Genomic DNA, 14,627 nt, shown 5'->3' on the forward strand with positions numbered 1-14,627 from the left:
TCAAGCGCTGCAGATGGATGGTCGCCCTTTCTGAAGAGGACAGGAAGTGGAGTTTCTGTAAGTTATTTCTTAATAAAGGCTTTGCTATTTTAAATTTTAATTTGTGTTGGTGTTTTTGTTTTGTTGTACTCTTAACGAATTTTTTTGTAAAAATTTTTGACGTTACTGGTCCTTTAAAACAAACTTATTTAGAGAAGCCTACCCTCATTGTTTATCTACCAAGTGATACCATATGCTACATCTCTCACCTGCTTATTTCTGATCTTGACCACTCCAATACCTTGTGTCTTATTCCCTTCCCTTTAGATTGTAAGCATTTTGCACAGGTCCTTTCTCACCTTTTGTACCAGTACTGGTTGTTATGTATGTAACTCTGTATGCTATATTTATGTAATTTCTGTTATTTCTTTGTATAAGCACATTCATTTTACAGTGCTGTGCAATATGTTGGCACTCTAAAAATACATGTTAATAATAATGGAGATATAATTTGTCACATGATTTCCTTGACATAGCTACTCAGTAAGTGGGTTTATGAGCACTAGCGAAATAAACTAAAGGAATTAATTTATTTGCTCACATTCAGATCCTTATTATCAACACAAGCAGAGGTTGTGGAAGTAGAACAACACTGACAGCCTGGAATACTAAGGATTCCGGGATTCAATTAACATAACATCATCAAAGGATTTAAAGGCAGATATTTAGCTGGAACAGTTGCCGATTTGGGTAAAGACTGTTGCTTAAAGGACCAGTCACAACAAATGTTTTAATACATATTTCCACACAAAATAGCTATAATAATAGGTAAGGCTTACTTGCTCTTGGCTTTTTTAAAATCTTCAGCTTTAATTTTACATGCAAAGTGCCCCATAGGAGAAAGGTGATGGCAGCCTGAATTCCTCTGTGCACCAATAACCTAAGAAACTTTGGGGGTAATGATGTGAGCATATATTTAATCTGCAGACCTAGGTACTTTAGGTTAACGGTACAAAGCTGACTTCCGGTTTAGCGCACAGAGTAATTCAGGCTGCTGTCGCCTTTCGCATGTCAAATTCAAGCTGAAGATTTGAAAAAAGTCAAGGGGAAGCAAGCCTTCCCTATCATTATAGCAATTGGGGGGGTGATTGGTATTAAAACAATTGGTGTTCCTGATCCTTTAAGGATAATCATTTAAGGTATCACAGAAAGCTGCTACATATTGCAAAAAGCAGTTCTCTGCATCATAAATAAAGGAGAAAGAGAAACTGTAGCATTGATTTACATAAAAACAGTAGGACAACTTGGCTAATTCAAAAAGTTACTTTAAGAAGGAACCTTGTATTGATTATTGTTATATCAACCTCTTCATTTTGTAATTTACATTAATTTTCCATGAAATTATTTGTTTGCCTCCATTGTTCAGAATGTTAATTAAAGAGCTGTGTTTCATCTAAAAAAAAAAATCACACATCATTCAAAGAACATTGCCTGGTTTGAATTACTAATATCAATACACTTTTGGCACACTACATGCCCTTTCAAGTTGGCCCCACCTCAATATTAAGGAGGCCATAAGAAAAGACAGGAGGCTAAATAAAGTTGTTTCCAAATATCTCTTCAGTAACAAAATAGAATCTTAGCTGTGCCCCCCCCCCCCCATCAGCCCCAAGGACAACCCTGAAACTGCTGTTTTAACCCCCCACTTGCCACTCACTCAAATGGCTTTACTGTACCTACCTCTCCCCAAGCAAGAGTGTAAGACAGGTGACAATGGGGGGCACACAGCATCCAAAGTGCCTTCAATAACTGCTCGGACCCCAAGCCCAATATATAACAGAATCACCCCAAACAGAAAGAAAAGCCTACAGTCCCTGGTGCAGCTGAACTGCAGGGTAGACTCCTCATTGCTACAATATCACATGATGCAAATGAAATAAATACATATATAAAGGAAAATAAACTTGATGCATTTAAGTGTAACAGTTTGATATTGGCCCAGGTGGAGGCCACGGATGTGATTGGCTCAGTGATGAAATCATACTGCTCTGCAGCTGGAGGAGAGGATTTATACTATTAAAAAGCTGTCATCATCATCTGACTCAAAATCAGAGGAGTCCAGTTCATCAGTCCCGCAGCCGAACAGAGATTCTTCATACTCCTCTTCCTCATTCACCATCCAAAAATCACTGCCCAGCTCATCACTGTCTGAGCTGCTGCTGGAGATGTAGAACGTGTCCGACAGGAAGGAACTGCTGTCACTGACCACGAGAACAGGGTTTGATTCCTCCGCCTGTACCATCTCTGCTGGGAGACAGAAAAGCAGCGTCAAAAACTAAAGTCTAACTCCAGGGATGCCCTGGAACCTGACTTACAGAACACCAGCTGTTTTTGCACTACATTACCTAGCAAGCATGCTGGGAGTTTTAGTTTAACTATCAAGACCAAGTTAAATTCTAGATATATGTCCCTAATATTTTCAACTGTAACGGTGAACATAATTGATGAGAGTTATATAGTATGACTATATAGAGATAGTAGGGCAGCCCTACTTGCTCTGTATACTTGCACAGTGATAATTAGAGGGAGACAGGGTCTATCTACTTTGTCTCTGAAGAGTCTGCTTTAGTTGCAGACTATACATCTACAGCAATGGTCCTCAACCTTTATTACTCATGAGCCACATTCAAATGTAAAAAGAGTTGGGGAGTAACGCAAGCCTGAAAATAGTCCCTGGAGTCGATAAATAAGGGCTGTGATTGGCTATTTGAAAGCCCCTCTGTTTGGTAGTACAACTAGTTTTTATGCAAGTAAAATGTGCTTCCAAGCCTGGAATTCAAAACTTCCAGCATCTGCTTTGAGGCCACTGGGAGTAACATCCAAGGGGCTGGTGAGCAAGATGTCTCATCAGAGATTTCCTACATGGAGGGTGAACAGTGACCTCTACTGGTGGCTCTTTTAATTGCAGACCATTCCTCTGGTTCAGTGTTCATCTACCCTAGGGGTGCCCAAAAGGTAGATTGGGATCTACCAGTAGACCTTCAGTTGGTGATCAGTAGATCTCAAGACACAGTCAACAAACAGCTTGTTTAAATCACCCTCCTGTTCCATGCTTTTCATTCAGATATTTATTATGTTATAGTTACATAAGAAATAGTGGTTTACATTATTATTATCATCCCATAAATCAGTATTTAAGTAATATTTTCCATGAAAAAGAATGCTAACAATGCTTTTATGGATGTAGATCATAATGGGACAACATCACTAAAGTAAACCTTGAATTAGTAAAGTATGGGCACTCCAGATCTACCCATTTACAACACACACATATCACCTTATTGTTCAACCCCCAATGTCTGCCCAGCCCGATGCTTAGAGTACTGTCCCTTGGAATGAAAGATTTATTATGTACCTTGTACTGGAGAGGCCTTAAAGTGTCCAACTATTTTAGCCAGGGCCCTCTCCACCTCTTATATAGGTTACTGGGTGTTTTTTAATGGCACGAACAATGTATTTATTGTACAACACTTCAGGATATGTTGGTGCTTTATAAACATGTGTTACTAACGATAATAATGAGAGCCCTTCCCTCTGGGGGTCACTTGCTATTGCCTGATATGGTCACCCACCTCTCACCTTTGCGTTCCAATATCAGAGCTGCGCGCCGGTTCTTCATCTCTGGGCTTAGCTTGTCCACCATACTGTCAATACAATTGTCCAGCACAAGGGAACGAGTCTCGGACAAGATCTCTTGGCGACAGATGGGACACTCCTCTTTACGTTTCCTCCATGACTTTATACAATAGGAGCAGAAGCTGTGGGCGCAGTTTAATGTCACAGCCTGTGGGGGGGAGGAGGTCTGAACATTAGAGGTTAAAGTGCCCCGTTTAAAGCAGCCAACTCAAAGTGGGTGCAGGGGGCAGCACCTACACATACTGAGCAAAGACCTGCTATGGGATACAACACCTGGGTGCGAATGTGGTCCTGTATTTACTTATCACTTATGTAGGGACTCGGGGGGTTTAATAGAACAAGCAAAAGGGTGTTACCTCAATAAAATGCTCAGAGCAAATGATGCATTGAAGTTCATTATCCAGCACATCATTCATATGGTTCAGAACCTCTTCCTTCTGAGCACAAACCTTCTCCTTCTCCTCCTGCAACAAACCCAAGCAAACAGAACCTCAAAGCATCAGTCCAACTGCAGCTCCATAGTAACACTAATAAGTACTATATTTCTATTGCTCTCAGCACCCCCAGAATCTTTCATTCCACAGCTCTTTGCCTGTGTAGCGCACACACACAGCATCATTCAGCTTCTCACTCACTAGCCACAGACATACGACCCAACATTCAGTCCTTCACTCACATTCTAGGGCCTTACAGTTTTATATACTAAGCTCCTCACTGACGGTCAATGAACTTACTGCCCTAGACACTCAGTTCCTCAATCACAAACACTTTCCAACATTCAGCCCCTCACTCACACTCCAGGAACTTGCTGCCCTATACACTCAGTTCCTCACTTACACTCCAATGACCTACTGCCCAGCACTCTGGCCTCACTCACTGCCCTATACACAGTCGGTACCTTGGTCTCCTGGAGTTCCTTATTCTTTGCCTGAATAATCTGCTCAAAGTCATTTTTGTTGCGATTCAGTTCTTGCATAAGTTGAGTGTGCTGCAGAAAGGCAGATACGGGTTTCATCCAGAGGCCACTGTGCCAAACCCAAATACCCCTTGCAATGTCGGTGTTCCCCCAATACCACACAAAATGGCATATTGACCCAAGTGCCAAACTCTAGTACCTCCTGCAGTGCCTGTGCCAACTGCTCCTTCAGATGCTCCTCCTCCGCCTGCTTCTGACTCCCCTGCAAGAGAAAACATGGCTACTGTTGGCTGTGGCTAGAGGAACGTACTGAACCGAGCAGAGGTTTCATACAGTTTCCGCTTCCACTTTGTTCAGTTTAAAGGAAAACTTCTGGCTGTTTAAATGAGAATATGACACAAAGGCAGCAAATAGTATGCCCCCAGCCCAAATATCAACAAATGTCACTAACAGGGCAAAGAAGGAAGCACAGCACCCAGCAACACTGCCAGGTAAGGTGTCTGGGTCACAGGTAAAGTCCCAAATAGTACAAGTGCCTTGAGAATGTTTTTTAATATTTTTAGACAGTCCAGTAGTCACACAAGCAAAGAAAGGCTTCAGGTGCTATCAGGTCAGCCTAAGGCTACACACCGCACTCACTCACCATGCTCTGCTGTTCCTCCTGGAAGATTTCCTTCAGCTCCTTCACGCTCTGCAGGTGCTGCTCCTGCTCGTTGCTCAGTTGGTTGCGCAGCGCTTGAAGCTCCTTCTGCACCACAAGGTAACTGTTAGAACCCAGTTGGCTCTCTTGGGGATGGTTCAGCTTCTCTTGCATCTCTATCTGCTTCTCCTGTATTTGCACATTCAGCCGGCGGATCTCCTCCATTGTCTCCCTGACTCTGGAAAGCTGTAACGTGCTGCGGCAGCACTGCTGCTGGGTGGGAGATACTGTGTCAGTTTCCACAGAGTCATTTAATTCAGGCTCTACGCCAGATGCTTTAGGCTGCTTGTGTGAAGTGCGCAAGGATTTGGCCGAGTCCTCACCATCTCTGGAGACCCGGCAGAACTTGGGTATGGAGAAGTTAGATGGACCTTCATTTCCCGAAGCATCGGCATCCTCAGAGGGGAATTTGCGTTTGGTCCTTGTTGCTTTGGTCTTGCCGGGCAGTGGCCTGATTAGGGACCCAGAAACCTTGTCTAGATGTTCCCGGACCAGGATGTACTCAAATTCAGCACTTTCCATGTTGGGTGGGGGCACCCCCAGCTGGATGAGGGTCCCTTCACTCAGGGTGTAAGCCTTATGAGGTTCCAGTCTTTCCTTGTTCCTCCACACCCCATTCAGACTCTAGAGGGAAAGAAAGACATCACAACAAAGTAGGAAATGGAAGCAACAGGCATAGTTCCTCCGCCCAACTATAAACTCTGTAACGAGAATTCTCCCAAACAGAGAGCTCTTATGAAGCACAATTCAGCGGGACCAGTCCCAAAATGTGCTAAGAGCCTGTAGCGGGAGATACCCCATAAAACTATGGCAGCATAGGTATTCCCCTGTACTAAGCACAATTCAGCAGGAACAGCCCCATAACATTGCTCATAGCCTGTACAGAGAGATACCATATAACTTTGGCAGATAGGTATTCCCCTGTACTAAGCACAATTCAGCAGGAACAGCCTTCTAAGGTTGATACAAGGCTGTACAGAGAGATACCATATAACTTTGGCAGATAGGTATTCCCCTGTACTAAGCACAATTCAACAGGAACAGCCCCATAACATTGCTCATAGCCTGTACAGAGAGATACCATATAACTTTGGCAGATAGGTATTCCCCTGTACTAAGCACAATTCAGCAGGAACAGCCTTCTAAGGTTGATACAAGGCTGTACAGAGAGATACCATATAACTTTGGCAGATAGGTATTCCCCAGTACTAAGCACAATTCAGCAGACAGTTTTCTCACAGAAGAGATAAGCACTCCTCAGGGAGTTCTATTTGGGGGGTTTGCAGAGTCTCGTTACCTTGTTATCAGTCACAGTCCACTCGTCCCTAGCATTCTGCTTAAAGAGACAGTGTGTGCGGGAGATCATGAGTGGGCACAGCGTGGGTTTCAGTTGGTAGGTGACGCCCAAGCCTCGGCCCATAGTGACCTGTACAGAGAGAGAGAGAAATGAATTAAGAGATGCACAGAACTATACAATCACATGGGGCTCACCCCATACAACCACACAATCCCCTCTGCACCAAGTTTCCACAGGCCATGGGATCTGGCCCCAAATTCTCTTCCTTCCCGGGGAAGTCTCCCAAATTTCCCTGTAACATCCAACCCCCAAAAGAACTGCCCCCCCCCCTCTTCCTCTCTATTCCCCCAAGAGGCTACAGTCACCGCCCCCCATCTCTCACACAGGGGTCTCTGCCCCACGTTCTCTCTCACTCCGTGTGACCAAGGGCCCTGCCCCCTAATCAACCCCCAACGGTTCCCTTAATGTTTCTGTTCCCCGTTCCTGTTACCCCCGCACCCACCTAGACTGTCAGCACGTTAGTCTGCTCTGCCCCTGCAACCCACTCTTGCCCCACACTCCCCGAATAGCGCTTGGTTGCTACAAGCCCCTCCCTCACCTCCTCCCCGTCAGGTAACAACAGAACCTCCTGGTTCTTCCCGCATCGCCTCAGGCACCAGCACATCCCGGACCCTCCGTCCGCCATAACAGCGGTCCGCCAGGCCCCGCAACAGCCAGTTAATCCAGGGTCGTTACTTGTTCCAAGTTGCTAATAGGCCTCGGGTAACGTCACAGACAAGTGACGCTAAGCCGCGGGGAACGTCTATAACACGTGACAGTCGGCGCCTTCTTCCAGTGGCTGTATAAATAGAAAACGCATTAAGTGCAGTGCTTAGTTGCAGAGTTACCAGGTTGGCGATTTTCCAGCCAAATTGGGCTACTAATTTAAAGCCCAGGCGGCCAAGGTACGCATTTGGGCTACTATTTGGGCTACTATTTGGGCCTTTGCCTGGTTATTACTTTGGAAACCAGCCAAAGTTTTTTTATTGCCCTAATGTGCCAAGCCTGTGTCTCCCAGTGCATGTTGGGTAATGTAGTTTTTGTTTAACAATTTGCCAGCTGCTAAGTTTAATGTAAGACTATAATACCCAGCATGCAATTGGACTGAAGTTGGGACTTTTCATTCTCTAGTGACTTTCCTTAAGCCAGGCCTTATGGAGCCCCTATATCTGTTTCATTTTGCTTCATGAAAATATTTTTAAAAAGCACATTTTCATATATATATTTATAGTTTAGACTTTTTTTCACTCCCCATATTGTATTATTTTGGGCTACTTTTGAAGTGCCTCTTGGCTAGTTTTGGGCTAACTTTGGCTGGTTTTTAAAATTACACCTGGCAACCCTGTTAGTCGGGGATGTCAGTGCCGCTTCTCTAAATGAGTATATTGGGTTGCGCTATTATATATAGTGAATAAAGTACCCCCTCTTGTAAAATATAAGGATATTATAAGTTACCGAGGAGTTTCATGACCAAATAAAAACAGAAGGCCGAGTGTTTTTATTCAGGTCATGGAACTCCGAGGTAACTTATAATATCCTCATATTTTGCAACTGGTGGTATTTTATTTATTATAATACACAAGTTTTAGTGAGTCGTGTGACAGAAATGACATCAGAACTCAACGTTTATAACTGATGACATCAGAACTCACCATTTATAAGGATATATTTTACAAGATATTCATGGCTTTTGTGTATTATAGCATTATTATGTATTCTCTTAGTGGAATGAGCTGTTGTATGAGCCTGGGGCACTTGCTGTTCAGTGGAGGCTGCGGATCTGAGACCCACTTGCTGCTCTCTCTGTAATGAGGTGTGTGTGCCCTAAGGGCAAGGCCAGACGTGGCGTTATTGCAGCGTTTTTACGTTTTTTAAAAAGAACAGCCAGGTGTAAATATGCCGCTGTAACCGCATGCGACCGCCAACATGCGTTTTTCAGCACGTAGGACTCTTTTCCCAACATGCACTTCTCATTGAGAATTTGGATGCCATATTTAAAATATGCTGCGTATTTACGCAAAGTGTGGTTTCAAACATGCAGATCCCATAGTCTATTGATTTGGTAGTTTCTTGACGTATTGGCGGCCTGTGGCGGATTTCAGCTTGCAAGTGCCCTGTGTGAATTGACATAGTGCGTTTTCCATTAGTTTCAGTGGTAGTGCAGTTTATGCGTTCTTTTTTGAATTTTTTTTAAAAACGCAACGTAAAAACACTGCAAAAACGCCTGGCCTTGCCCTTAATATAAGGGGGTTATTGGAGCCTGATTATAGGTGGAGTGGGTTTATTTTCTGGTGTGTGGATGCTAATACGTTTTGAGGTGTGTGCTTTTTTTTTTTTTTTTTATAGAAGGAGGGGGGTGACTTTTTTTTTTTTTCCCTTGTTGTTTTCGTGGAGGACTTTAAAGGGGTGGTTCACCTTTAAATTAACTTTTAGTATGTTATACAATGGCTAATTCTAAGTAACTTTTCAATTGGCCTTCATTTTTTTTTTTTTTATAGTTTTTTAATTATTTGCCTTCTTCTGACTCTTTCCAACTTTCAAATGGGGGTCTAAAAACCAATGTTCTGTAAGGCTGCACATTTATTGCTATTGCAACTTTTTATTACTCTTGTTTCTATTCATTCCCTCTCCTATTCATATTCCAGTCTCTTATTCAAATCAATTTATGGTTGCAAGGGTAATTTGGAAGCTAGCAACCAGATTGCAAACTGGAGAGCTGCTGAATAAAAAGCAAAATAACTCAAAAACCACAAATTATAAAAAATTAAAAACAACTGCAAATTGTCTCAGAATATCACTCTAAAAAGTAACTGAAAGGTGAACAGCCCCTTTAAAGGGGTGGTTCACCTTTACATTTACTTTTCATCTTATAGAATGGCCAATTTTAAGCAACTTTTTTTTTCTCTTATTTATAGTTTAATTATTTGAATTCTGACTCCTTTCAAATAGGGGTCACTGACCCCATCTATAAAAAAAAAAAAAGATTTCTTTTAAGGCTACAAATTTATTTATTGGTATTTTGTATTGTTTATCTATTCAGGCCTCTCCTACTCACATGGCAGTCTCTTATTCAAATCAATGCAAGGTTTCTAGGGTAATTTGTACCCTAGCAACCAATTCGCTGAAATTGCAGACTGGAGAGCTGCTGAATAAAAAACTCAAACCGCAAATAATAAATAATGAAAACAAATTGCAAATTGTCATAGAATTGTCACACTCATCATACTAAAAGTTAATTTAAAGGTGAACAAACCCTTTAATCCAGGTAATGCAGCTGCCAAACAAATCGCACCCCGAGTCATTCACCCACCACCCGCAGGCTAGAACAATCTAACGCCAAAGGCCAGACTGAAATACAGGTGTGAATAATCGATCCCCAAGCTATTAAACCTTTGCTAATCAACCAATCCACCGCCGGCAAACAGCTAGACCAGAGGAATAGAGTGTTGAGTAAATCATCTACATAGACAGAAGTAATAGTAACCAGAACCCAAGCTTTACACCTGCTATTAGCAGAGTGCACAGGGCAGCATAGGCATGAGTAATCAAACCTTGTTTGCTGGAACTACCATGCTTGGGAAGGGGGTGACAAGGAGGCAGATCAGTGTGCAGCCCTCCAGTAGCTATTAGGGTTGCCACCCGGCCGATATTTTACCGGCCTAGCCGGTAAAATACCTGCCAAGGCCTGGATTACAAATTTACCGGCAATGTAGCTGCCGGTAAATTTGTAATACTATCAAAAGCAGCCCTCGGCCTGCCCCCAATCCCCTGCAACTTACCTTTTTTTTTTTGCCTCTTCTAGCGTCAGCGGGTCTCCGTCGCGTGGCCCCACCCCTTTTGACATCACCCCGCCCATTTGAGGCCCCGCCCCCAGCAGCTGGTAAAATTTTTTTCGAAAAGGTGGCAACCCTAGTAGCTATTGAGGACCACAGTTAGGATTGGTACTTACCGGTTATTAAAAAACTGGATTGATGCCCATGTTATTGCTTGAGAGGAAATGATACAAGGGATTAGGAGCCACTTACTATTACACAGCAGGCCCATATGCCCCCAACAGCACTTCACTAAGTTCTCAGATGGCCGGGAAAAGATCATTGACTCCCTGATGCCATTGGGTTACTTAGCATCTCTATTGCCTCCCAATCATTACCCCTTCAGGGCAGTTCTAGGGCAGGTATTTTGCTGACCTGGCCGGTAAAAATTGTGCTTGATGCCAATGTTATTAATAGTGAAAAAATATAGAAAGGCCATTATTTTTTCCAGAAGAGGTGGCAACCCTAGGCAGATCCTTTGTAGATAAAAGCTAACTGAGTTCTGCTAACTGCCCTGTCTCCATGACCCTGCAAGCAACACCAATGGAAAAGTTGCTTAGAATTGGCCATTCTATTTCATACTTTGTGTTTACTTAAAGGTGAACCACCCCATTAAATTAAGAGAGGGCTAGATTTTATCAGATCAGAGACGAGGTCATTCTTATGGGAACAGCTACAGCCATAAATGCCTTTTTGATGAGTCCATAACTAAAGACATATCACGCCTGCCATGTGAAAGATTCCCCCTATAAGTGCTGTCCTATTTAATAGATAGTCATTCTGTTGAGCAAAACAAATGAGTGATCCCCAACCAGAGGCTTGCAAGCAACATATTGCTCACCCACCCCCTGCTCCAAGCAGCATCCAAAAAGGTGCTTATTTTTGAATTTCAGGTTTGGAGGCAAGTTTTTGTTACATAAAAACAGGTGCTAAATAGTTTCGCTTAGGCTGCTAGTGCACATAGCCCTTATTTGCATCAAAAGGGAACTTTTTTTATGGTTGTGTTGCTCCTCAACTCTTTTCACAGTTGAATATGGCTCACCAGTAAAACAGGTTGGTGACCCCTGCTATATGGTGAATTTTGGAGGACTTTGTTGACTCCTGTAATCTTTGTGCCTTTTGCAATAACACAAATTCCTTTCAACCTAGCAATGGAGCTTTAATTGTCAGTTAAACAAATGAAATGAAAACCAATCCCTGTAACAAATTTAAGATGACATATCTCCATTTATCAGGATGACAAGTGAGCTCTTCTACCTTGGGCAGACATTGCTGATAATACTTTTCATGCCTCCACTTTGAAATCTCCATTTCATCTTATTCTAGCTTGTTAATGGTCCCAGATTATCCTTTAAATCAATCATGTGACTGTACTTGTACTGTGCTTGTACCATTCTGTGTGATTATTAGACTGTATAACAACATCTGCAGGGGCAGTCTAATACACCTTTCTGAGTTGAGGTTGGTCACTCACTTGTGGGCTTTCCCTGTCTGTACTCTCTATTATCATTTAAACAATGAGTAAGTATTGTTTCTGTACATCTTCAGCAATTGCATGATAGTACAGTGTTTGTTTGAGCCAAGGTTCATTAATAAAAACTTAAGCAAAGGAGAAGTTAAATGTACTAAGGTGCACAGTAACAGTGTTGAATGGGTGGACACACAACCTTTGCCGGGATCTTCACCAGTTTGCACTGGACTAGAGGGAATGCTCTCCTCGCTCTGCTGGCCTACCTACTGAGACTGGAGCTGTTTAACAGAGGCTGTAGCTTTTGGCGAGTGTCCAACACAGGTAGAGGCTGTAGTAGCCATACCTAGATGCTTAGGAGATTTTTCTGGTAGTGTTCTGTGCTTATGTTCCTTGTCTGTGTGGTGGCAACTGACTAAAGGCAATGAATAGCCAGAAGCTTAATACCAGAATACTGAGCAGTGAGGGTGTCCTCACGTGAACATGCATGGATACAATGCCAACATCCCCCATTACTGGATTCAGTTCAAGATTTGGCCAAATTTGATTGTTCACAGTTTTTCTGCCTGCTGGATGGTATGTAAAACTTTAAATGCTGAGCAAATAAAATGGTAGAGTGTGGTGCCAGGTAGGTGTTATTTAGACATACTGTCAGGACTTGTCTGTTTTCAACCAAAGTTACTATGTAAATATCCAAAGCACAAGGAGGCCAGCAGATGGCAGTGCAGTAGAGCCCATACTAACTGGAAGGCTAAGTGGTCTGTGGTTGACAGGAATGAGAATAGAACGAGAAGAAGCAAAGCTACTATTGTTGTTACTTTCCCAGATAGAAAGCAGCTGTACCACCTTCCATGGGCACATTGGGGTGTCTCTCACCCCTCATCCTAATTTTGAATATTTGGCCCCTCTTGCTGCAGGTTCTCTCTTGCACAGCACTGATCAGTGGCCTGGTTGGAATTCTTCTCTGTAGACCCCGAATGTCCATCTGCCAAAGACCATCAGTTATATCAAAGGTAAGGAAAGGTAGAATAAAGAGAATATAATCAAATAGTGACATACTTAAAGGAGACATTTGTGTAAAAAAATAAGAATGTACCAGTGCGTTATACTCATTTAGATATAGAAGAATTGTGCTTAAAAAGTAGTGTTTCAGGCTGATTTATTGAATATTTCAACAACAACTCTAATAATCCCTCCCTTCCACTTCCTGAATTTCCAGGCTGTGCAGGGGAGCTGGCGGCTCTCAGCTCACTGCACTGTAGGACAGGAACCAATCAGCAGCTAGCAGGACCTGATAGGGAACTGAAGTCTGTCTGTGCTTGTGTGACTGCAGGGCTGTGATTGGCTATCCCCCACCTACTGTGCTTCTGGCAGGGACTGTTAGGACACACCCACCCCTCATTTGAAACATAGACAGGGACCACAGAACATCTATAGGTAGCTCTAATAAAGAGGCTATTTTTAAAGATATTAATTTTTATCACCATGTAAAATCAACACCATATATTACTTATAATTGCCTACAAAATTAGGGTTATTTCATTTATCCTATGTCTCCTTTAAGGCATGGTTTCCTCTTTTTACCTAAAGTGGTTTGATCTAACAGGTGCCTCAAGGCCCCAATTTATACAGTACTGAGACTGTGCTGTAGGCCAGGCCCCTTACTTCCCCTAATAAGTGCTTTTGACATTTCCGACTTTTTAGTCCGAAGAGGCTTATTGAGCCTCCAGCCAATTACAGCTGAGATCAGTTCAGTCACTCATGAGAAGTGATTTGCTAAGCAGACATGGTGGCCTTTAGGCAGTTGCTATACAGCCTATTAGTCCTCTACAGAACCACTTAAAACACACTAATTCCAACAACATCGTATATTTTAGAATAACAGTATGTAACTATAGAGATAAAGCTTAAGATAATATAGCCCAGTATCAATCATTTTTAGATTCGACTCAATTGTTCATGAATGATGCGTCCGAATACTGAACCAAATTCGGACCCTTATTCTCTAAAATGTAATTAAAAAAAGCATTGATTGTAAACAATATGCTGTCACATTCAGTTTGCCAGAGCTTTACAGTCAAAACATTTTAATGGTTTGGATTCCGCTGAAAGAATGCCTTCTAAATTTATATGGAGGAGCCATGCCCTATTATGCCAAGAGCACTATTTACCCTCAGTCCGGCCCTTCATGGTACCTAAAAGGCTCCGATCACAAAAGCCGCATTACGTGGTGAATGGATAGGAACCATAAACAGCAGGAAATGAGGTTGACGCCTGTTGAGGAGACCGGGTGAGAGAACAGCAGAAAAGTAGATTGGGAGCAGTTGTATAGAAATAGTGGGTTGCTTAATTTTTCCTGATTCTTCCACCAAAATAAAAAAGTGATAAGTGCAATGAGCTGATCCAGGTCTTGTCTGTGGTTCATTAATTTTAACTTTCCCCATTCCAAAGGCTCCAAGCTATAAATTAACTCTCATCACAACCCAATCCATTTGGAGACGCCATTTTATACAAGTTGGTGTTCAGCTAGAGTGGAAACCATTCCCCAAATCCCTGACTCAGCGGGATGAGTACAAACAACCGGATGTACAACAAGGTTTGATCAGACTGAAAATAAAGGTTTCCTGCTTTGCATTTGATGTTTTGCAAGAAGCCTTGTGTTAGCTGCCCCATTGTTAAATGAACTTGTTTCATTGCACTACTGGAGAAGGCACATACAG

At 42.6% G+C, this 14,627-nt stretch overlaps 1 protein-coding gene and 1 long non-coding RNA gene across 7 annotated transcripts; one reads left to right on the top strand and one right to left on the bottom strand.

Annotated features, from left to right (window-relative positions):
• Window positions 1–550: 550 nt before the first annotated feature.
• Window positions 551–7,427, bottom strand: rnf8.L (ring finger protein 8, E3 ubiquitin protein ligase L homeolog). Of its 5 annotated transcripts, none has more exons than XM_018261817.2 (8): window positions 7,187–7,427; window positions 6,589–6,717; window positions 5,235–5,915; window positions 4,791–4,853; window positions 4,574–4,663; window positions 4,032–4,139; window positions 3,619–3,823; window positions 551–2,286 (listed from the first exon to the last, which is right to left on the bottom strand). In XM_018261817.2, exons 1-8 carry the CDS (start codon window positions 7,271–7,273, stop codon window positions 2,048–2,050), a joined length of 1,602 nt encoding a protein of 533 aa, XP_018117306.1. In that variant the 5' UTR covers window positions 7,274–7,427; the 3' UTR covers window positions 551–2,047.
• A 19-nt stretch (window positions 7,428–7,446) lies between these two features.
• LOC108716529 lies at window positions 7,447–14,623 on the top strand. 2 transcript variants are annotated; one of them, XR_005961188.1, is made up of 3 exons: window positions 7,447–7,532; window positions 12,825–12,920; window positions 14,359–14,623. It is a non-coding gene; the product is annotated as an uncharacterized LOC108716529 (long non-coding RNA). The 2 variants fall into 2 exon arrangements; XR_001935692.2 differs by lacking the exon at window positions 7,447–7,532 and adding an exon at window positions 8,276–8,440.
• The last annotated feature ends 4 nt before the right edge of the window (window positions 14,624–14,627 follow it).

The sequence above is a fragment of the Xenopus laevis genome, chromosome 5L, assembly GCF_017654675.1.
Source record: "Xenopus laevis strain J_2021 chromosome 5L, Xenopus_laevis_v10.1, whole genome shotgun sequence".
Lineage (NCBI taxonomy): Eukaryota > Metazoa > Chordata > Amphibia > Anura > Pipidae > Xenopus > Xenopus laevis.

What these genes read in the sequence shown, in the direction of transcription:
- rnf8.L (XM_018261817.2), bottom strand. Translation starts at nt 7,273, where the DNA reads ATGGCGGACGGAGGGTCCGGGATGTGCTGGTGCCTGAGGCGATGCGGG. An exon ending in TGTTACCTGACGGGGAGGAG is followed by an intron (nt 6,718 to 7,186) that starts GTGAGGGAGGGG and finishes CTCTCTGTACAG; the next exon opens with GTCACTATGGGCCGAGGCTT. An exon ending in AGGAGGAACAGCAGAGCATG is followed by an intron (nt 4,854 to 5,234) that starts GTGAGTGAGTGC and finishes TTTCTCTTGCAG; the next exon opens with GGGAGTCAGAAGCAGGCGGA.